The sequence below is a fragment of the Tetranychus urticae genome, chromosome 1, assembly GCF_039701765.1.
Source record: "Tetranychus urticae isolate SD_2017Ah chromosome 1, NJAU_TeUrti_SD_1.0, whole genome shotgun sequence".
Taxonomy (NCBI): Eukaryota; Metazoa; Arthropoda; class Arachnida; order Trombidiformes; family Tetranychidae; genus Tetranychus; species Tetranychus urticae.
In genome coordinates this window covers 22,801,194-22,826,324 of record NC_142958.1, presented here as the reverse complement: position 1 = coordinate 22,826,324, position 25,131 = coordinate 22,801,194, and the positions used below count along the sequence as shown (strand labels likewise).

The 25,131-nt window shown below is 32.8% G+C and overlaps 1 protein-coding gene across 1 annotated transcript; it reads left to right on the top strand.

The window, feature by feature from the left end:
• Nucleotides 1-31: 31 nt before the first annotated feature.
• LOC107362808 (glutamate-gated chloride channel) lies at nucleotides 32-24,420 on the top strand. Its single transcript, XM_015929942.3, has 6 exons — nucleotides 32-382; nucleotides 783-850; nucleotides 2,226-2,532; nucleotides 22,245-22,795; nucleotides 23,708-24,086; nucleotides 24,169-24,420. Exons 1-5 carry the CDS (start codon nucleotides 136-138, stop codon nucleotides 23,900-23,902), a joined length of 1,368 nt encoding a protein of 455 aa, XP_015785428.1. The 5' UTR covers nucleotides 32-135; the 3' UTR covers nucleotides 23,903-24,086; nucleotides 24,169-24,420.
• The last annotated feature ends 711 nt before the right edge of the window (nucleotides 24,421-25,131 follow it).

The window sequence follows — 25,131 nt, the reverse complement described above, 5'->3', positions numbered from 1 at the left end:
TGAAACCCTACTGAATAAGTTTGATATAGCTTGGATCATGGTTGTTAGTTTGATGTTTAAGTAAGCCAAAAGTTTACTTGAAGCCAGTTTAAGAGTAGTTATCGTTTGTGCTATTAGTTTTGTAAATGTTTGGCAATGTTGTTTGAGATTGCAATGACTTTGGCTGTTTTCACGATAAACTTGTGCCCAAGTGCAACCAATCGAGTTGCCATTAACCGTGGATCCCACATTGATTTACCTAACTCCAAAAGTCATTCCAATTTACGAACCAAAGAGAAGAAAATTCTCGACGAAATAATTGGCGATGGCCGTTACGACAATAGGATAAGACCAAGTGGATACAATACTTCAACGAGCGACTCAGATTCAGATGAAGGAGATGGTAAGGTACAATTTCAGTCAAACAATTATTGATAGCAATAACAACATCTAATTGAATGAGTTATCAGAAAAGCATGAAAAAATGTTTCACTTCATTTGAAAAGACCAATTAGTCGCAATCGTTTTCCAAAAATTGTTCACAATTAACGACCTTCTAATTGCTTTGATTAATCTCATGAAACCAGTCAACAGATGAGGAAAGAAGTGAACAGAAAGAGGAAAAATATCAAAGATTATCATCAGATTTCATTCAATTGTCTCGATAATGTTTCACTCGAAGAACAGTTTATGATGCAAAAGTGATTAAAAGGATGAAATATGAAGCTAATAATTCTTTTTCTTCTTCTTTTACTTTTCTTTTTGACCAACAATCAAATTTAATCATTAATCATAACAATTAGACGGTCCTTGTGTTGTTATGGTAAACATCTTCCTAAGAAGCATCAGTAAAATAAGTGATCTTGACATGGTAAGTAATAACTTCATTTTAACCCTTTATCTTTATTCATCCAATCTAATTTATTCTTATTGCTTCTCATCTTATCCAATCACTCTGATACATTTCATCAACTTTTTTATTTCAACGAGATTTATTCAATTCTTTCCTTTTTTTACTTCTCATTTTGTTTCCATTTACTATTCATGATAAACTTCCATGTTTCATGTACATATTTACATATTTCTCTCTTCCATCTTCATCTTCCGATCGGAAATTCATTTATCCTGATAATGGTGATGATGATAAGTTGAAGTAAAAGATGATGAAAAAAACAAGAAAGAAAAAAAGTTGCCCAAGAATTTCATCTTTCATTTCATTCGATAACCAAAAAATTGATCATTTTTTGCTCTCTATACTTCAATATTAAACTTTCAACTTCAATAAGTTAATCAATTTGCATTTAGTCATCATTCATCACTTTCATTAAACAAAAGTCTATCCAGTGAATCAACTAGAATCCCATCATTAATCAATTCAACTATTAATTCAATTTCATTGATTAAACTTGTTAAACTTCAAATTGAGACATAAATGTCAAAAAGTATTAGAAAAATTGAAACAGCAAATTTTTCCAAAACATAGTCAATGATGAATGATAGTGTAACGTGAAAAGCGGACTCACCGTAAATGGCGAAAGAAGTTGAGATGCAAGTGAAGACTTTATCGTAACATTAGGTTCAGATGGAAGTCGACTTGACAGTCGAGGTTCGATTAACAACAAATCTAAATAAAAGCTTTGATAACTCTTACTCCTAAATTAAACTCTTGCTAACTTGATTCCAACTCTTCTTAAAGGCCGAGAGCGGTGTACTTTACATCAGATAAAAGAGTTCCATCAATGATACAAATATGGTTAAAAGTTAAATCCTAAACGTATAATGTCAAGAGGCTCTTATTCATTATATGAAAATCGAGAGTGTCTTTTGGCCAACAGAGAACTCAGAACAGAAAAATTTGTATAGATCGAAATAAATCTGTTAATAGAAAAACTTTCATGATTCTTTGAAATTGTGTCATTCACTTTTAGAAAAGGTTTAGAATATCGTTGAAATTTTTCTCGATTAGCTGGCCAAAAAAGCTCGAAGTTACCATAAAAAATCGCCCATGAGCTACTGATTGGGCATCAAAGGTACTCTTGATGTGGTGTAGAGCTCTGTAGTGCCGTGACATTATACAGTAAAATCATCAATCGGTTGTTAAATATCTCATAACCTTATTTAGGTTAATCATAGCCAATGTTCAAGTCACGATAGTCGTTGATAGTTTACAATTGTTGTTCACTCCTGACATTGAGTTACATTTTCATTAATTAACCTTTACTTTTGTTTACCTTGTTTCTACTCAGGAATACTCAGTTCAGATAACTTTCCGTGAGGAATGGAGAGATGAAAGGCTGCAGTACAACGACAATAATGAGCAGATTAAATTTTTAACATTAACTGATCCAAATAGAATCTGGAAGCCTGACTTGTTCTTCTCCAATGAAAAGGAAGGACATTTCCATACAATTATCATGCCAAATGTGCTTCTTCGCATCTATCCAGATGGATCAGTTTTGTATTCAATAAGAATCTCATTACTCCTTGCCTGTCCCATGGACCTTAAATACTATCCACTTGATGAGCAAGAATGCTTCATGAGAATGGCAAGTTGTAAGTATCATTCATTTCCAACTTTTTTTTTCTCTCCCAACCAACGAACAAACGAAAAAGAGCAACAAAAAAAAGAACGAAACAGAAGAAAAAAATTGTATATTCCACCGGTCATTACAATAAGTTGACATTCATGATTCAGCAATGATTGAATGAGAAGAGAGGCCAAACAAGAAGAAAAAAAATGTGACTCAAACAGTTGCAAGTTCTTGATTATTCATTTGAATAGAATGCCAATTGAATGGAACAAAAAGAAGAATAAAAATGTTCATCATTCCCTGTTCCTTCCCAGTCCAGGTTTTAGCATTCTGTTAACAGAGAAACAAAATTGTCACTTCAATATTAAACTCGATACAATTTGGTAATAGTATTACAAGTACATAATGATTCCCATCCAGATTGTTGATCAAGTAGAGAATCGCGATTTCCTCAAATATCCATGAATATTAATATCATATTTATGTTGAGCTTACACTTTTTGTTTTGCCATTTAATCCTTTCATTTGTCCCTTTACTTTCCTCTTTTGATTTCCTTTTACAAACTTATCAATCAACTTGATCCATCATCATCATTATCGTCAACAAACAACTTATTGATTGAAAAGCGAACAGCAAAAAAAAGAGTTTCAAGAAGCAACATAATATTATTACACTAAGATATCAATTTATTATCATTATTATTATGTATCATCAACTATAAGCTATAATCAAAAGACGATCAAACTTTGATTTTCATTTTTTCGGTTCGCTCTTTGCAACAAAAATCAGGTCAAGATTATTCATTGATAATAATTGAATGCTTTAGTTACTCTTTTCATTCTTGACTTTCCTTTGCCTTTTTCACTCCCAGTTTTACCTTCATTTTTTGATAATATTTACCTGATTAAAGTAGCAATACTTTTTTTGGTAAAATGTCTCCATTTATTAAACAATATACATTGTCAATTGTTGTAGTCAATTGAAGATTTTGTAAGATTTCATTAAACATTAGCTAAATATTTCATCCCATTGCTTGAATATACTCTTTGAGCTCAAAAAACTTTTTTCTTTCTCTTCTTTCCTTGCTTTTACCTTTTTTTCCCCCAACGGATCATGATAATGGTGAGCATAATAAGAATAGATTGAACATTGATTCTTATTGCTGGTGGTAATAGAGTTTACAATAAGCTCTCTACTAGGTTTTCATTATACTCTCAATTGGCTTTATAAGCTGATCATAAAGACTAGAAAATATCAAAAAACAAAACCAAAGATTTTGTGATATTCTGATTTGTGACTTTCTATCAAAAGTAAATCAAAAGACTATTATTTTCAATCGCAAATTCAAGCATTCTTCTGTTAATTATTGACTTTTCTTAATGATTTCTTTCAAATGCTAGTTTTAAGCAAAAACTATCGATAATTTTCAAAAAAATCCAAGAAAAAAATTCCGAGTTGTTAAAAAAATATTCTAAAACTAAACTAACTTGAATATCGATTTGACAAGCATTTTATTCGATTAAAAAACTCCTTTTAATCTCGAATCTTCACTAAATTCTGTAAAAAGCTTGCAATTCGAAGTTTTTTGAACTTGAAGAAGTCCATTCCAAAATTCGCATTCAATTCCAGCGAAAAGAGATTTTGTTTCCTTCATTTTTAAGCGTAAAGAGAAAGCGTCTGAAGCCATCTGAAAGCTTTTTGCCATTCTTTTGACGAAAATCTGGCAAAAAATGAATTTAACTTTTGTCTAAAAATCAATAATAAACAATAAAAACCCGTCTTGGATATAACTCAATATTATAACATTATCTTTTCAGTGAGAATAAACTCAGAATATAAGAGAAAATTTCCATCATTTGAAGCTCTGAAATCTCATGAGTCTTTTATTCAAAATTTTATTCTTTTTTCATTCAAAGTTTTCGACAATCAAAGTTGAAGCAGAAATTTTTTTAAATTTCGTGTTCTCTCACCTTACAATTGATAACTCAATAGACTATGAAAATTGTTGTTATCGGTTGAGGCAATGATAAAAGAAACTTGCATGGTGCTGATTTGGAATAGAAGACAAAAGTTTCTCTCCTTTCCATGATCATGTTAAATCGTTTATGCTCTTTTCCTGCCACTTGTTCAACACAAATGAATGGATAAGATAACAAAAGTGGATGAAAAAGTGTTGCTCGCAACAGAAACTTATTCAAGTTATCAATTCTGTTTCCATATTGATATTGAAAAATAATCTCGAAATGTTTTTTTTCTTTGCACTTCTATTATTGCATTATATTTCTTACCTTACAATGTTTCTTCTGTTGATTCACATTACGATCATTGATATCGAATGTTAACTTATCATATTATTTCAAGACTTGAAATTTTATCGAAATTTTGTTCGTTTTCTGCTGAGTTTGGTTGACAAATTGTTTTTCAATAAGCTGCTCATGAAAAGTGCTTTCAACAGAATTTCGATATTTTTGCATTTTCCTTTTGTCCAGTTCTGTTCTCTGGACAAAAGTGATTAAATTTTAATCTCAATGTTGTTGAGCATTTCATTTTTTTTCTGTCATTTTTTTCGCTTTCATTTTAATTTTTCCCAAATGTTGTAATGTTGTAAAATGATGACAACACAAGCAGAAGAAGTAAATTTCATGAGAAACATTTTTCTGTACTTTCATACAGAAATGGTTGAAGGTAAGCATCATGTTGTGTTTAAATGAATCTGGATGATTGCATTTCTCTTTGCACGCAAAGTTGAAATTGTTCATTTTTGTCCAGATAATTACAAGTCTCTTATTTGTCCAGTGAAAATAGTCTTTTGCAACTTTACTTTTGACAACTTTTTCCAACGAAATAGTTCAAGTTCATTTTTTCTCGGTAACAGTTTGTCATGAAATTTTGCTGTCTAAAGTCATTGTAATACAAACAGCTTTGTGAAAGGTGTAATTGGTCAAACCTTTCCTCTTCAAATTGCTAAACAATTTATTCTTTACAAAACATTTGTCTTATTATTAATAACACTTGAAACACTTTTTAAAATCCAAGGCGAACTTTTGTCGAAATTAGTTTCTGATTTTCTGTGGAAAAAGTTTCTTGAAACAAAAGCAGAGATTGAAGATAAATTGTTGAGCTCATTGAAACTTATTCACTTCTAATTTCTATTAACAACAGATTAACCAAAAGGACTGTTTTCTTAACCTTAATCGAGTATGCAATTCAATGCTCTGTTTCACTCAGATAAAAAATTCTGCTAATAACCATCTGCATAAGTTTATTTGTATCATTTCTGATGAACAAATGTTATTGAAATTTGATCGCACGAGATTCTGTTGCGCTTTCAAATCGACATTGATTTTTGCATTCTGATGACGCTTCAAATTTCTCGGTCTGATTTCTTGATCAATTATAATCTAATGAAGCTGCAGAAACTAATTACTGAAGATTGTTTGATTCCGTAATTACAGTTCTTCAACATCAATTTCTTTGCGAATTTTCGATTCATTTATTGAAACATTCCGTTTGACTTTCAATGTGACCATTGATTTTGCTTGAGCTCAGTCTCTGAAAATGTTTGATTTAACGTGACTTTATCCTAAAAATTGAATTTTCAGTGAATTCTATTTCAATTTCTATTCAAAAACTCTGATAGTTCCCTGCGGTTTCCTAACCACCAATCTAGGAAAGTATCGAACTATTTATAGAAGCAACTTTTAAACCCAAAAATCATTGCTATTGAACAACATCCACAGGTTTGTCCATCCATGGCCACAGTTAATCAACTTACTTCAAGGTGATTGGTCAAACAATGAAAGTAATACCATGAATAGAAATGAAGAAAAGGCGAATTTGCAAAAAAAGAATAAAATTTTGTTCCTTTCGACCATTGACTTTACAATTTTAGGTTGAATCTGACAGAAATTGAATGAAATTGGTGAGCATGAAATGGCGGATAATCTTTAGTTGATAACCAGGCAAAAATGCAAGGCAAATAAAAAGAGGATAAAAGCGTATGAAATGAAACGGAAAAACAGTTGAAAGTTTTACTTGATTAACCAATCTGATTGTGCGTTCAAATCAATGGCCAAATAACAGAGTTTATTGTGCTTCATCAAGTTACCATTAGTCATTAGACATTGTACATGAAAAAACTGAGACTAGGAATGATCAGAAGAAGAAGAAACAAAATTCAGGGAAAACAAATGAATGGGTTGAAAGAAAATGAAACTCTATGATTAACCAAATTAACCTTTTAAAACAATTTTCCTCCCATTGATACTCGACTTGAACCTCAATAATCCCATGTAATCTAAACACATAAAATCGGCTCACAAAATGTTTTGAAACTTTTCAAGAATAAAGTCATTTCTCTATTAATCCTGTTTGCTTATGAATCTAGAAATAATTCATTTTGTTAGCTCATGGAAGTGCTGATAAAAGGTTAAATGAAAAGTGAAAAATGTTTACCTAGTGAATGGAAAAGTGAAAAACATGAAAAAACGAAGTGAAAATTGACTTTGTTTTTGCTGTTTACTTTTCAAATTTAAATTGAATATAAAACTGAATTTATTGTCATCTTTTTTCCATGTAAATTTCAAATTATCGCCTGACCATGATTTTTTAGTATTTCATTGAAATGCTTGTTTGAAAGAGAAGAGAATGTTTTGATAGAGAAAATGTTTAAATGAAGAGATTTGTAAAAACAAATTTCCATCAGCAATCGTGATGATCTTATCAGCAAATTTTCACTCCCTTCACTTGATTTCAATAAAATTGCAATAAAACTGACCATTTTGTTGAGTAAAAAGTTTCATTGATCAGATTGAGGCAACATTAACTTCTCTCAATTCAAAAATCATTTATCGATTGAGAGACTAGCAAAAGAAAATGAAAAACTCAATCAAATCTTTCAACATCTATTTTTGGCTTTTCCACATGAACCACTTTGATCAATTTTCTGAACAATTTCAGTCCAATATTCAAATAATTCCACTCCTTAGCAAGTTACCATTTGGTTATGTTATAAGCTAATGTACACTCAACAATTGCAAAGACCTTTCGACAAGGAAAAAAAAGTAATGAAGAAGCGAACGAAAAATTTTAATTCGTTTTCTGTTCAAGTTGTGGGAGTAACAGGGCTTTGGGTCGACAAGCTTTGACCATTGAATTGATGAAACTTTTTCTGTTTCCATTTTGAGGATAACTTTTTGTTCGGACATGTAAATGTGAACGTCAAGTTGATCCAAGCTGGACAAATTAGATTAGTAGTTCATAACTGGTTGACACACATTTTAATCGCTCTTTTAATATTGTTAATGTTTTCGAGGTTCTTGTTGTAACTTGATCGGACAGTGCAATATGTTGAACTGGACGACAAGTTTATTACTTTGAAATGTCCAACGAGATGAGCTTTTAGAGCAATTGCTTCAAAAGTAAACTTTTTTTCTCTCTTTTGATGAATAAGTTTATTTTCAGAGAATTGATCATTTATTCAGAGTCGACGTTGACTGTCAACGTTGAGAGTTGCCTTACAACGTTTTCAAGATGAAGAAGAGGATCAAAAATGTTTACATGACAGGAACAAAAGTTAGAGACGAAAAAGATATTCTTGCATTTGTCTGTTATTCCTTTTCATCCTCATCAAGTTTGTCTTCACCTGTGAACCTGCTTTAATAATGATCCACGAATCATGATTTGAGCAAAAAAGAGTTGCAATCTTTTCTCGTGAGTTTCGAAGCAAAATGATGGAATACATTTCAATGAGGAAAAGGCAAAAAACCTTATTTAATGCTTACATTTCGGTTTATTTCGCCACTGAACTTGTTGTCAAAAACACAAGAAAACGATGTGAACAAACAATAAAGATATGAAAATGAACGAACAACTTTTTCTGCTTCCAATTATTGATTGTTTTTGCAACAAATTTATTTTCCTTTTTCTTATTCTTTTTCCCTTCCCTTTCCCCAGTTATCAATTTCATCTCAATTCACCATTCAATTGAATCCATCAAAAAGATACATATCATTCCCATTGACAGGCAATCAAAAGTAACCCAACCATTGAACTTTTTTAGAAACTGATATAAAAAAAAGAAGAAAAACTTTTCCTTTTCAACATTCAGTTGTTTCACCAATAATGAAATAACAAAAACAAGGACAGAGTTGGAGTAAAAAAAGAGCAGGATAAAAAGTTGCATGAAAAGTTGAAAAGTTTGATATCATAAGCTGAGATTTGGTTCACCCATATTTCATCAGATAGAGCATTCTGCATTACTTTTTGTCTATCAAGCAATAATTGGAAAATAAAGACAAAATAAAAGCTAAAAAAATGAAAAGGTTGATGAATAGTTAAGGGTCAAACCATGAGCCAGTGAAGCAAAAAGTCAACCCAAGAGGGTGAAGTTGATCCCATCAGAGTCTAGAGTCTGTTGGGTAAAGACGTTAAGATCACATAAAGTAATCACTTTACCGAGACTTTTGTTTCCATAAAACATTTATGCCCATAAATGGCCATTAATTTAACAATTTAATTTGTACATTAATATCGTTCAATCTGTTGTTTGTCATTAACTCTATTCATCTTATTGTGCTCAACTATTGATACCCTTTCACCATCAAATATTGCTTATTCCGTTTGCTTTTTTACATTTCACCTTTTCTCTTCTTCTTTTTCTTCTTCTGCTCAACTTATTTTCCCATTTCACGAAAACCTTCTTGGCTCTTTCAGCAATATTTATCAACATTACTGCCCATTAACTTTACGAAACAAATGCAACAAAAATCCATTCATTTCTCATCAACATTATCATCATATTCATCTTGTAAATCGCACTCATTATCCACTTGCCAATGCATTTACAGCATTTACGCCAATTTGTGTTCTGGCAACTTTACTCTCCTTTTCCCTTCACTTCTTGTTTCATCAATTATTGTTCAATTTGAGAGCCCAAACCAATTGAAAAGACTGTAAATTTTGTAGCCAATCCTTTTTGGTCAAATAAATCTGACACAGAAAACAAAAGAGGAAAAAGCCACAAGAAATGGAATGACCATAAATTTGATCAAAATTTGTTATTAATAATGGCTCAGATTTATTGCCTTTTTTCCCTTGTACGCAGTACAACTTATTATTATCATCTTTTCTGTGTTTGATATTAAAGTAATAATACTCTTTATATTCAACCCTAACAAAAATATAATCATCAACTTTACTAAATTGCGTTAACATTATTATCCAAGCAAGACTGAAACTATCAAAACTTTTCAATATTCACTCCCAGCTATCACTTTTGTTCAACATTTGTTTCTCCTAATTTCATTTGTAAATCGCCTGAAAGCTACAAAGTAAAAGCAAAAGGCAGAAAAGCAACGAAAAGTTGATCATCAAAAAAACAGACATTTATTAATGTATACATTTCTCGTTGAATACATCATTAACATGATCAACAATGATGAACAATTTAAACATGATTATGTTGAAACTGCCGAAAGGTAAATGGCCAACAGAATCAACTTTCAACATTTAACCCAAAAAACTAAAAGAAACCAGAAAAAAAAGAAAATAATTTGCTATTCTTTTTGTTGAAAAAATAATTCCATTGACTTGTAATATCTTGATGGCTCATGTCATTTGATTGCTTCATTTTGTCTGGTTTCATCTGATTCTCATCAGAGATATCATGTTGACTTCACATTCCACTTTCAATTGGCCAGTTGTTTAATAATCTTGTCCATTGTCCATTCCGTTATTGTTGCTATTTCAATCAAAGGGATGAATCAAGAATGAGATGGAATAAGCAACATGTCAAATACAATTATTCCTCTTCTTCATTATTCTCATCAATTTGCCTTCTTATTCTTTTTGTCATCTTCTTCTTCTTCTTCCATCATCTTTACCGATTCTTCGTCTTCTTACTTTTTTGCTTCTTCCTTTGCTCAACAACTTATCCAAAACCTTGAGAACCCTTCTTCTTCTTTTGGTAATGTTAGGATTTTCCGAGTAAATCTTTGTTGGTTTGGCTTCACTGGTTAATCCTATTTTTATTTTCATATCCAAAGAAGTGAAAAGTAAAAATAGATTGAAATAATTATCCTTTGTTTTCTCATATTATTATGATAGACTCGAGAAAAGTTAATCATTACAAGCCAAGAGTCACCTTGTTTATCATTACAGTTTTAGTTCAACTTGTAAGTTCACCATTAACAGATTGTGGTCAACCATTAAGCCTTTAAAATTGTTTTACTGAGCGTAAAAAGTGTCATCCAGGATAAGATGATTTTCATTCTCGCCTTACAGTCGAGTTTCATTAAGATGAGAAAAAGATGATTTCAACTTTGCTTTTTTTTCCTCTTTTCAACCAAATTTTCATCTTCTTCTTATACCTTGACATCATCATCATTTCCTACTTCACACTCTACGCCAAATGGATTCATACAAATGAGAAAAGATTGGTTATCCTTGAATAGGTGAATGAAGACGAAGAAGAAGAAGAAGACAAAAAATGAATCAAACTAATAGTGAAACAGAGACCATTCATTTGTAGTAGCAAACGGTGAAGTAAATGATTTAGTTTCCTAATGACAAGTAATCCCTACCATTTGAGTTAAACATCATCAAAATGAGGGAGTCAATGAAGAGAAAGGTGAGGAGGAAGAATCAAAGATTGGGAGTGAAATGATGTTGATGATGATGATGATAAAGAGATGGAATAGTCTGCTATGCGAGTTGGAAAGAGAAACAAATAGGAATCAGAATAAGTTCAAGTTTTGAAAATAGAGAGATGAGCTTAACTAACGAAAATGAGAAAATGGTGAAAATGTTAAAGTTTCAATTCTGTTGTTGGTTATTCTTTTGCCACTCAAAAATCATTTATCAAGTTTGGGATAAAAGGTAAAGCTAGAAAAGAGCAGAACCTTTGAAATGGTGAAAAGTATCAAAAGTAATACAAGAGACAAAATGGGTTGAAACAAGGCTTGTTTCCTCAGCAAAAGATGAACCATATTTATGTTGTAATACATTGAGTTGCCATTACAAAGTCAATATCCATGTACATTCAGGGGAAGGTAAAACTGAAAAACCAGAACCATTGGTAATCATTTATCTGTGAACAATTCTGTCTATTTAAACTCAATTCAATGCACGATTTTACCATGATTCTTCCATCAACTTTATTCACTCTTTTGTTTCTAAAGTATCACCAAGTTCTGGACAAATAACCAAGTTATTCAAAATAAATACCAGTCAGATTGAACTTCCAGACACTATTTAACAGTTGAAATAAAGATACACTTTTCAAGAATATTTTGTCCAGAAATAAGTCAATCTGGTCAAAAAATGTGCAGTTATGGTCTTAAATAGACTAGAGTGTCTGGTTTCCTCTTTCGTCAGTAGAAACTCTTTTCCTTAGTTGATGAAAATCGAAGTATAAAGTTGGATTGCTATTTTTACTGACGAACAATAAATCAGATTCTGGCGCTTTTGTCTGTTTAGAGCTGAAATGTACTCATTTGCCATGATATATTCTTGCAAAGATGGCCTTTATTTTAAGTGCATTTGAACTTTCGTACTTGTCTTACCTTATTAACTTTTGGTGCATTCAATGTTAATGTTTTGGATGAGAAGAAATTTGCAAATTGCTGTGAATCAAATTTCACTTTTGCTTTTACGATTGAAATTGAGTTCAACTTTGTGTCTAATCAACAAGCAAACTGGAAAATTGAACTTGTTCTGAATCTCTCATTTCAACTCTAACATGGCCCAGGCAAGTTTCAATTATCTCGATTTCATGTCAACTGTAATCATTCCCTGAGTATTATCATTCCTCGTCTTTATGATAATTGGACTTTCTTTTTTAATCTTTTTTTTCTCTATTAATCTGTATTTTCAAATTGTCTGCAGTTCTGTTGAATGTTCATGATGAGTTAAACGAAAAGGAAAGGTTAGAGAGGAATAGCATGTAAACAAGTTAATCACTATTAACCTAAATTAGACTCTAATGTAAATCAATTTTGCTATTTTTTAACTCTCAATAATCATTCCCTTTGATCTATAATGCTAATCCATTTTTGCTCTTAATAGCTTTTCCTTCAATCTTAACTTTAATCAACTGCTATGTTTTCTGGTTACATACAAATTAGCCAACCTTTAGACCAACTTAGTCCAGCCAGGTGTCACTCTGTAGGACTAAATGATGTCCTTTGAATGGCTTCAAGTCACGACTCGATCAATCTTTCAGTCGAAACAATTTTACTAATTTTTATTACATTTTGTAATGACGAGTCTGGTTTTCCAGTTCAATGCTGTGAGGTCAATTTTACTTGATAGCTAATTGGTGACATTTTGTCAAATCGATGACAGCATTGAGGTAAAGGTCGTGCTTTTTGGAGATTTTGATAGCTTCATTTTTGACACTTCAGAGGAACCATTTTTCAGTTTTCAGATTTTCACTTTTCAAAGTCAAATGGTGCAACTTTTTGCTCCATCACCAATTGATCGTTCATCATTTTGACATCTTTCTGTGCAAAATCATTTGACGGACAAGCAACAACCTTTTACCAACCCAGTTCATCACCACCTCTAGCAAGACCTTTACCTTGTGCTACCCTCGCAATCAACATAATTGAATGCCATCCTTTACTCTTCACCTGTTTCTTTTTTGTCATTCAAATGAACACTATTTAAATATCGACTACTACAGGTAATGATGATAATAATAGTGATGATCAACTTAATGATGAATGATGGATCCAATGATGACAAGTAAATTGTAACCTGTCATTAGTGAAGGTGAAACATTTCAACTTTAAACTGACGACTCAAGGATGCAATTTATTGAGTCTTTGAAGGGAAGTCTTTAAAGACAAAAGGTCGAACCTGCAAAAAGAAGCAAAAATTTACTCAATCAACCAAAATAATGTAAGGAGTAGACCAACTATTCAGGGTGTATTTAACCTCATGATAGACTAAACTGTGAAAATTGAAAGCAAAAATTTTGCCAAATTCAATGTTCGATCTTTTAGAAAAATTTCAGTTCTTTTCTTGCTTCACCTGACTTTTCATTATCATTCATAGACGCTTATTGATTAATCGATAATTTGATTGTAATTACATAAGTAAATGTTAATCTTGCAAATGATTAATATGAAAGTCGAAAAAATAACTCCATTAAAAGGTAACATCACCAGGCAACCAGAAGAGTAATTATTTTTACTACAGCTTCTCTTATTGTGTCCAGCTTGACCAGAATATAAAACAAATTGTCATTGAATGGACAACAGTCCAAAAATTGACTGAAGAGAAAAAATGTTTCATTTTTGTTCAATCAATCATTCATTTCATGGTTAGACAACAATCAAAATTGATTAACAATTGAAATGGATTGGTGTTTATGTCATTTAATTTCATCAATAATTATAATTGCTAAAAATAGATTGAAAGAATAAATTAAAAACGATTTTCTCGTTTTCGTTGAAAACCAACAAACTTTGTCTGGAGTTGAAGTCAATTGAAGTTGGTCAAGTTGTTGAACAATTAATTGGATCAAATTGAATGCTCTTCGATAATTGTATTTGTTTAATTAAATAATGTTGATTAAAGTAAATCAACTCGAGCTTTGTCCTTTGCTCTCATTAGACAAGTTAATCCAGTGAAACCCAAATCTCTTTTTATGATTATTCAACTTTTAACTTTTGTTCAATTAATTATTCATTATTAAAGTGTTCATGATTGAGTCTTACGTGACAATTAACATTGACACTTGGTAATGGGAAGAGGCAAGAAAAGATTCAATCGATAAATTGATCATTTTACATTCATTTGAAACATTTAGTTCACTCAACGAATTGCCAAGTTAATCAATTGGTTATACTTGACAACATTTAATTGCAACTGTCTATTTACATTTAAATTATTTTCTTCGCTTTTCTCACAATTGTTGACTTTTATACAGTTTAAATTGTTACAAATCATTAAGGCATATTAGCACTTGTGACGCTTTTATTTGTTCATTTCATTAAAATGCTGAAAAGCTGATGTTTATTGTTGAGAATATGCACTCTCACTTCAGATTAGCATTAAAGGTTAATAAGTAATCTCTCTAAGTAGGATCTCAGAATGAGCCCTCAGGCTATGTCGACTAATGAGATCTCAGATTGATACTCTGAGATCTCACATTGAACCTCCGAGATCTCACATTGAGCTTGCGAGATCTCACATTGGGAGTTCGAGGTCTCAAATTGAGTCCTCACTGAGTAAGATTTTTATAAACTAGCCATGCCCCTTTTGTAACCTTTAAAACTGATGTGTACCACTTTAAAAATCATCCTTTTGCAATAAAGCTATTGAAACGACAAGTAAATTTCTCTAAGTGAAATACCAACAGGTTATGGGCCCAGTGTGCTCGTGTTAAAAACTGCGTTAAACTCAACTAGTTTCTAAAATTGTTTGTGTTACTGTTCGGTAAGGTCTCGTTTTCAAGGATGGAAAAGTCGGAATTTCATGTCCCTGTTTTGACAGTGAAGTCTTTTCAACGTTGGAAATTTGACATCTTAAGCGTACTTGAAGCTAAGGATCTTCTTGATGTTGTTACCGGTATTGAAGTTAATCCTGGAAATGCAGATGCAGTCGCCCTTAAAGCCTGGCGGGTTAAAGATGCCAGAGCTAGAGGAGTTCTTTCAACTTCGCTTGATGAAGAGCATCATACATTGATTCGTTCATGTTCAACTTCAAAGGAAATCTGGGACACATTGTTGAAGTACAGAGAACAGTCCACCACAACAAATAAGTTTTTGTGCAACCAAGCCTTTCACGAATTGAAGTTTCGGGATGATATGAATGTGAGCAACTATCTCAGTGAGTTAAACATTATTCTCAAGCAACTTACGGATCTTCAAAATCAACCAAGTTCAGAAACGGTTATTGCTAAAATCATCAACGATTTACCAAAGGAGTATGACACTTTTAGAACTTCATGGAGGTTAGCTGCTATTGGAGGTATCGAATTTAAACTGGATGATCTACAATCACAACTCTTGGTAGCGGAACGAGAGCTCAAATTGGGAGCTCACCAGATTACAAAAGGAGAAGCATTGGTAATGCACAAAAGGAAAGAAGGGTTCAGGAATAAAAAGACTTATCGCTGTTATCGGTGCAACAAGCGTGGTCATTTCAAAAAGGATTGTCCGGAAGCTGGTAAAGGCAATGAATTGAAAGTTAACCAGTATGGTCTTACGATGAGATCTCAGTTTGGGAATCAATCGGTTTGGTTACTTGACTCAGGAGCTTCCAGTCATATGGGAAAACATAGAAATGAGTTTTCTAATTACAAAGTGTTGGATCCACCAGAAGAGTTCATCCTCGGAGATGGTGGTACGATGAAAGCGATTGGTACTGGCAATATCAAAGTTGAAGTCTTTGATGGTAAAGCTTGGCATAAAAATGAATTTTTGTCTGTCAAACATGTGCCTGACCTAACAGTAGACCACATTGTGTCAATGGGAGTTCTGACTAGCAAAGGACTCAAAATTGTAGCCTCTGGTAAAGAAATTTCGGTGAGATCTCAAAGTGATATCCCAATAATTTATGGCACCAAGACCTTGAATGGAGAAGTCTATGAGCTCTCAATCGTGAGATCTCAACCTTCAAATTACTGTGCGTTGTCCCAGTCAAATCCACTCAAAATTTGGCACGAAAGATTGGGACATATTGGTTTGGACAAAGTCAAGACAATGATGAAGAATGGTATGATAAAGGTCGAGAACAAAGACGATAATTTGGATTTCTTCTGTCCTGGATGTTCGTTTGGTAAACAATCGAGAAAACCATTCCACTCGAGTGACTTCAAATACAGTGAAGTTGGCGCTCGTATTCACACCGATGTAATGGGTCCGATGGAGGAGCCTTCTTTATCGGGAGCTCGGTTCTGTGTTGTGTTCAAAGATGAAGCCTCTTCCTTTCGGAAAATCCGTGTTGTAAAGTCAAAAAGTGAGATCTCACAAATAATCGAAGATGTGCTATCAGAAATAAAAGCTGAAATTGGCCACTACCCAAGATTTCTACGGTCTGACAACGGTACTGAGTTTGTCAATGAAAAAGTTAAGCTGATACTCAAAAATTTTGGAGTAAAGCATGAACTGTCTGCCCCCTACACTCCGGAGCAAAATGGAACAGTGGAAAGGGAAAACAGGACTTTGGTTGAACTAGCACGGTCAATGCTACATGCAAATGAGATCTCAAAGAAGTTTTGGGCCGAAGCAGTTAATACAGCGTCGTATGTGTTAAATCGAGTTCCAACAGCAAGATCTCAGATCACACCTTTCGAAAGCTGGTTTGGTCATTGCCCCTCAGTTGACCATATGCGCCCGTTTGGCTGTAAAGCTTATGTTCATGTGCCCAAAGTCCAAAGACGAAAGTGGGATCCAAAATCACGAGTTGGTATCCTTGTCGGTTACACTGACACTGACAAGAACTTTAGAATTTATTTCCGAGATACCAATAAGGTTGAGATCTCACGGGACGTTCGCTTTGATGAAAATAGTGCCTCAAGTTTAGAAGATAGTAGTGATGAAAACGAGATGGTGAGATTCCATGTTGAGAATCCGAGATCTCAAATTGAGACTCCGAGATCTCAAATTGAGACTCCGCGATCCCACATTGAGACTCCGAGATCTCACATTGAGACATCGAGGTCTCATGTTGAGATCTCAGATGAAGAGATCTCAGAGACTATTCCAAATCCCACAGAGCCAACTATCGAATTAAGTATACCGAAGAAGAAACGTGTACAAACAAAGACACCCGTTTGTACATCACCTTACAACCTACGCTCAAAACCGACTAATACTTGTGCTGTTATTATGAAAGAGCCAGATACTTTTGATGAAGCAATAGCCAGCAAAGACAGTGAGGTTTGGAAGCAAGCCATGGATGAGGAGATGAGATCTCTGAAAGAGAACTCAGTTTGGGACCTCGTGGTGAAACCAGAGAATCGGTCAATAATCAAGTGTCGATGGATATTCAAAGTCAAACAGAAGCCCAATGGTGATGTTGAAAGATACAAAGCAAGATTGGTTGCTAAAGGCTATTCGCAGAAGCCAGGTATCGATTACCAAGAGACTTTCTCACCCGTTGCTAGATACGAATCCATTCGACTGGTAATAGCTATTGCATCTCGCTTGAATATGAAACTATCTCAGTTCGATGTGAAGACAGCATTTTTGTATGGGGACCTGAAGGAAGAAATCTTCATGGAACAACCCGAAGGGTATGTTGAAGAACCAGGAAAAGTCTGCAAGCTTAAGAAAGGTCTCTATGGACTGAAGCAGTCACCTCGTGAATGGAACGCAAAATTTTCATCGTTTTTGAAAAGATTTGGATTTGAGATCTCAAATATGGATCCCGGAGTTTATTTCATAAAGAAAGGACAACCGGTTTGCTTACTGGCCCTCTACGTCGATGACGGTCTTCTATGCTGTTCCGATGAGACGCTTAAGAATCAAGTTTTATCATATTTATCGGATCACTTCCAAATAAAGTTTGGTGATGCTGAAGTTTTTCTTGGAATAGAGATATCAAAAACCAAAGAAGGTGGCCTCCTTATCAATTCTTCTGGTTACATCAAACGACTTTTGAAAAAGTTCAATATGGAAGACTGTAAAACTGTGAAGACACCGTCTGATACAAACGTCAAACTTTCGGCACCACAAGAAAACCTTGAAGAAAGTTTGATTTCCATCCCATACCAAGAACTAGTGGGAGCTCTTATGTTTCTAAGTGTGACAACCAGACCTGATATAGCTTACAGTGTTAATCAGTGTGCTAAATTCTGCAACAACTTTACTGAAGAACATTGGCGAGCTCTCAAAAGAATTGTTCGATATCTCAAAGGTACTTCTGATTTTGGCATCTCATATGGAGATCTCACCTCTGAAGCAACTTTAGAAGCCTACTGCGACTCAGATTTTGGTTCTGACGTAAATACAAGGAAATCCATATCTGGTTTTGTATTAATTCTTAATGGAGGAGCTATATCTTGGGCATCAAGAGGACAATCTATTGTAGCACAGAGCACTACAGAAGCTGAATATGTAGCTATGAGCGAATGTCTAAAGGATGTCATTTGGACCAGAAGCATATTAGAGGAATTTGGGATCTCAAAAGGAGAACCCGTAAAGATTAACTGCGATAACCAAGGAGCCATAAAGTTGGCCGATAATCCAGTTTATCATCGACGCACTAAACATATCGATGTTAAATTCCACTTCATAAGGAATGCCAAAGAAGAAGGAATAATTGAAATAGATTATGTACCAACCGATGAACAAAGAGCAGATTTTCTCACTAAAGGATTGGCGTCGCCTGCTTTCAATAAATGTCGACAGTCAATTGGCATCAGAAGTGCGAGTGAGTGGGAGTGTTGAGAATATGCACTCTCACTTCAGATTAGCATTAAAGGTTAATAAGTAATCTCTCTAAGTAGGATCTCAGAATGAGCCCTCAGGCTATGTCGACTAATGAGATCTCAGATTGATACTCTGAGATCTCACATTGAACCTCCGAGATCTCACATTGAGCTTGCGAGATCTCACATTGGGAGTTCGAGGTCTCAAATTGAGTCCTCACTGAGTAAGATTTTTATAAACTAGCCATGCCCCTTTTGTAACCTTTAAAACTGATGTGTACCACTTTAAAAATCATCCTTTTGCAATAAAGCTATTGAAACGACAAGTAAATTTCTCTAAGTGAAATACCAACATTTATCAAATGAGTCAAGTTAAAAAAGCTGTAACAATGAAACCATGAACCAATGAATTACACCGAATTTTGTGTTTTTTCTTCTCATTACAAATGGTAACTCTTTGGTAACCATTAAACAATTCAAGTTATTTTAGTTTCCATTCATCATGAAACTAACTTGCAAATGATGAAATAAACAGTATTGTTTGAGTATTAAAAAACTGTTAAGCAAAAGTTCAGCTCGAGATTGACAAAAAATGGAAACTTGCAGCTACAATAATAGGCCAATTAGCATGAATTTTGCTTGAAAACTCTGATAATCTCAAGTTTCTGCTGAACACTTCTTTTTCAGCTACTTTGCTGAGCAATGTTTCCGCAATTTTGCTTTTGATTTGATCAGAAATTATAAGCTCTTTGGAAAATTTAGTTTCTTCTTTAGTCAGAAAAACTTGTAATTTCAATTCAAAGCATTACTGAATACATTAGTTTTGTGTATGAAAGGCGTTGTAACGATAGATCACTCTTCATTTACCAATATCTCTGCAATCTTCGTCGAATCGAGAAAGTTTAAGCAGCAATTATTCATTGCCGAATTGCTGGAGATGTTCTGGATGAACCAAATCAAATCTCCTAAAGTAAACACAAAGCAAGTGTTTGGATCAATCATGTCTAATGCTGATAAACAGTAATGGAGAAGGAAATTGAACCTTCAATGATTCAAGTCTTATTCCATTCTTATGCTCTGAAAGATTGTTTTTGATGCTAACAATCCTTTGAACATATATGTGTTATTGTCTGGACTAAAAAAGGTAAGAAGTGCAAGTAGCTCCATTGAAACTAACCATTGCATTCAGAAGATGAATGATTTTAATTTGCAACCAAAGTCTTTGAACGTTTTCAGTCTTTTCAAACACTTTCTTCGCTTAGGAAACATCACCAAGCTCACAAATAATTTAAGCGAAACTGCTTAATTCATGATCATTTGACTGGTTAGCGATGTACTTTTATCGGTTACAATGTCTCGATCTAATACAGTATTTACCAAAGACACTATCAATACAAAATTGTAAACTAAATTGAAGTGTTTGAGGCAGAAAATAAGAAAAACAGAATCAAGAGAAAAAGTTTCATCTATTTCCTTTCCATTTTCCTAAATTATTCGTGAATTGGTTGGTGTAAATTCCTGTAAAAGACGAATCTTTTCGAGAGAAAAATCTTTTTTAGCTGCTTGGCCAATGATCAAATTGACACTTGTTTCAGGGTAATCAGCATCATCTATTCAAGTTTATTCATCATTACAATTTACTCTTGCTAATTGCATTTATCATGCTCATTGTCATTGTTGATCTCATAAATCATCATCTATCACTTGGTACAATTAATCACAAAAAAAGACTAAAAATTCTGTGAGTAAAGTTGAATCAGATCGCGATTCTGTAAAAATGTAAACACAATTTCATTTTAAAGTGAATTTTGTGTGAAAAGGCAAAAATTGCAGGCAAAGTTTCCCTTTTAAAATCCATTTATTTTCATTTAACATTATCATCACTTTCCATGTAAATGAGGTTCCATGAAATGTTTTGTACAATCAAGTTGAAGATAAATAGTCAAAAGTTTATTTACATTACAATCATAGTTTTGCTTGTTCTGGATAAGAAAGAAAATGATTTCATGATCAGAGAGTAAAGTTATTTCCTTCAACCATCTAATTGGTTTTTTCGTGGCATCATTTCATGGTGAAAGGCAGAGAAATGTTGAAATGTTGAAATAACATTGGAAAAAAATGAATGTTAATAAGAGAGCAAAAAATGACAACATCAATCAGATAATCCATGAATAACGATTCAGAATGAAAATGAGCTTCTAAAGGGAAACAGACTTGAACAATTCAAATGAAATTCTTCTTCTTCCTCAACATTTTAACCAAAAACTTTGTTCATAAAATAAACAAATTAACATGAATATTTTTTGTCAAAACTTCAAATTTCTTAATAAACTTCCTTCCCTGCCATCATATCAACAACAGTTTATCCATTGACCATGAAATTCAAGTTTGAAATTGCATTAGAATAGCAAACTCAAGATCACGCAAAGTTTCAGTTTGAATAATTGATTTATCGAAACTTTATCGAAGTTTTGCTTCTTTTTGCCATCCAAGTACAGCAAGCTGGGAGTGAAACTGGGAGTGAAAACTATGAAACTGAAAATTGGTTGAATATAAATTTATAGATGGTTTCGATTAAAGTTAAAAATTAATTCTCTTCAAGTGTGATTACTCGAATTGATTATCAATAGCTTTTGAGGAGAAAATGAATTTCATTTCAGATTCATTTTAAATTCTTTACTTTTTTCATTTGGATAAATCAACTGAAATCTGAGGTTGACATTGCATTGATCATTGCGGTCATTTATCTTTATTTTTTGTATTGCTTTTTGTCTACTTCATTATCATTGTCAATTTATCAAATTGAAAATTAAATATTGTTATAACTTGGAGTAAAAAAGGAGGAAAAATGAATCAGTTTTGCTTTTTACTTTTACTATTTTTTATGGTTTGAAAAAAGGACATTTAATAATACTTTTCAAGTGAAATATTATCTGCTTTATTGTTGCTCATTCATCATGATAACATTGAAGTAAAGTTATTTAAATATGAAATATTAATAATTCAATAAAGTCAGAATGAGAGAGAAATACTTGAAATCATTTGAATTATTAAACTTATCACTTTTCACCGAGTTTTTAATTTGATAATTTTCAAGTTTTCCCTTTCATGAATGGTGAATATTTTATCCATTGAGATTTGGTTATAAAATTTGTCAGCTATTAAAGTTGATCGAGTGAAATGATTGTTAGTTTTATGATGTACTGTAAAGTTAATGAGCGAAATGCCTTTAAATCACTTTTTTGATCGATAATAAAGATTACTTTATTGGATAAAAGTCAAGTCTTGAGTCCAGTTTCGAGCTTTGTGAAATGAATGTTACTTTAACCTTTTTTATCTTTTACTCTAGATGGTTATACAACCGATGATCTGGAGTTTCGTTGGAAGGATGGTGATCCAGTTCAGATTACGTCGAACCTTCACTTACCTCGGTTTGCGCTGCAAAAGTACAAGACTGCATATTGCACCAGTCGAACCAATACAGGGGAATACAGTTGCCTAAAAGTGTACCTTGACTTTAAAAGAGAGTTCAGTTATTATTTGATACAAATTTACATGCCCTGTTGTATGTTGGTCATCGTCTCTTGGGTCTCCTTCTGGTTGGACCCCAATGCCATACCTGCTCGTGTCTCCCTTGGTGTAACCACTCTGCTCACCATGGCTACTCAAATATCAGGTATAAATGCCTCGCTGCCACCAGTAAGTTACATCAAGGCTATCGATGTTTGGACGGGAGTTTGTTTAGCATTTGTTTTCGGGGCTTTACTTGAGTTTGCCTTGGTAAACTATGCTTCACGAAGTGATGCTCATCGCCATGCCAGAGAGTTTAATGGTCTAAGGTATCAACGACGATGGGATAGGGATGGTAATGTTATCTCGGATGAAACCTCTTATGCACTGGTAAGTTACTGGTAAAGTGTTACTGTTGGTGTTGAAAGGAATAACATTGAATTATTCATTAGAATCATTTACTTGAATAGATAATTAGTTGGGTTGAATTAATTTCCTTCTTATCACTTTAATTGGTAAATTTATCATTCCATTGATCACTCTTTATCTTGTACAACCAATGCTAGTCAATTGATGTTGAGGTGGATTAATTAGGGAACCACTTGAGTTGATATTGATGTAAAATGAGAATCACTTGAAATGTTAAACCTTTTATCGATGCCAATTTACTTGTTAATTTATTAAATATTAATTATGTTAAATGTAGTGTAATAATGATACGATAATGATAGTTAATTTCATTTTGTTACCAGTTTTCCCATTTTTCACATTTTCACTGTTGCAATATTATCAATGGGTTAAAAGGCTAGTGCAAGTGTAAAATACTGTGTAAAGTGATATATTTTGGGTTAATTTAATTGCTTCGGAAAAAGTTAACCTAATTTAATTATTCAATGAAAGGGTAATCCGATTAATTTTCATTTTATTTTTCAAGTTTTGAAACCAGTAAGTTAACCTTTTTTGTTCAACAAAAGATGTCTCTACAAACATCATTTTGTAAGGCTCCATCTTTTGGATGTAAATATAACATGTTTATGTTTTTTTGGACCGAATCTTCTGATCTTAACTTTGTTATGGTTTGTAGTTTTTAGTTTATAACGGTGAAAACCTCGAAAATTAGGAATGCTGTTTATATTAGCGAGTTGGTTAGTACTTGAAACTGATCTCAATTACACATTTCGGTAGCTCTTAGATTGGACTAAAGAAGGACTTTCTCTGATTGAAAAAAAATACACGTTGTAACGGTCTAGTGTTGCATATTTTAATTTTATGCTTATTTTTATTATTGTATACTTTTTACAGAGGCCATTGGTTATCAAAGGAAGTGAATACTCAAATAAAAATATATTTTCTCGCTGGTGGTCAAAGTTTCCAACCCGATCTAAACGAATCGATGTTGTGTCGAGAATATTTTTCCCGTTAATGTTTTGCTTATTCAATCTTGTCTATTGGGTTACTTATCTGTTTCGCCATAAAAGAGATAAAAATGTTTATTAAAGCCTACAAGGGAAACAAAACAAGATCAAAGATGCATCACGATGACGATAAAAAACCAAGCTGATGCTGATTTTTACCAACAAATTGTAATTGACAAACAACAATCAAATCGAACCAATTGTGATCACTCTCTTTTCCAGTTCTTACCATTACAAGTATCTTTAAAATGAAATCCACACAAACTGTAAGTCCAGTCCAAAATGATGATGAAAGCTGTTAATAATCTATATTTTCCACTCTCTTTGTCCATTTATGCAAAACAACAGCCAAATCTTGAAGTGTCAAAACAATACTTGACTTCGCAGCCACATTGCTATTTTATTCATCGTTTATCAATCCATGGATACCTTGGGCAAACATAAGACCAACAAGTCAAAGATTACAAGGAATACAAGGAATGAAGGGGAAAAAGGAAATTACGAGGAAACTTCAATCTATCGTTAAACCTAAGCGTTTTAATCAAAACTACAAAACCTCAAGTCTTTCAATGATATAAATAAAACTCAAATTTATTTGGTTCCTTGGTCTATTACTTTATTACTATTAATAAATCATATCCGCGTGACAATTCAGAGTAACCCATACTCGTTAGTACTTATTAAATCACTTGCCGTGAGATCACACCAGTCTGACTCAATCAAATTGCACTCAGTTCAAATTAATTTTGCTTTCATTGGCATCTCTATCGGTAAACAGTATTTAATTTGTTTATTAACAACACCATTCAACGCCCTTTTTCATAGCATCACTATGAAGTCAGAAAATTTAAAAATATCCAAATATTTTGATATAACCAGCGAGATCATTGAATCTAATGATATTTAACTTCCTTAACCTAATTATAACATCATCGCTAATCACAAATTCATCAGTGAATCAATGAGTATAATCTCAATGAAAGCTCAACAATAATTTGATTTGAAGAAAAATTGAAACATCAAAAAATATTTAAATCTTGTCAACAAATGATTGATCATTTTAAAGAATCGAAACTTTTTCCAATAAAGTTTCAAATCAGGCTTGAATCAGATTCAAGATTACAATTGAAAGTACATTGTAGACAAAATTCACGATCAATAAATCCTCATTCATTAAACTGATAACATTTAATAAAACTCAAAGGCCAATCAGAAATAGTGGAAAATTCAAATAAACTATTTTTATCAATTAATTACGAGCTTTAATCAAAATATTGTTCTTCAATCAATTAGATCAAATACACAAGAGGT

Excerpts from the sequence above, each read along its gene's own strand:
- LOC107362808 (XM_015929942.3), top strand. The coding sequence starts at position 136 with ATGTTGTTTGAGATTGCAATGACTTTGGCTGTTTTCACGATAAACTTG. Across the intron at positions 383-782 it reads AGATTCAGATGAAGGAGATG|ACGGTCCTTGTGTTGTTATG; the intron begins GTAAGGTACAAT and ends CATAACAATTAG. Across the intron at positions 851-2,225 it reads AAATAAGTGATCTTGACATG|GAATACTCAGTTCAGATAAC; the intron begins GTAAGTAATAAC and ends GTTTCTACTCAG.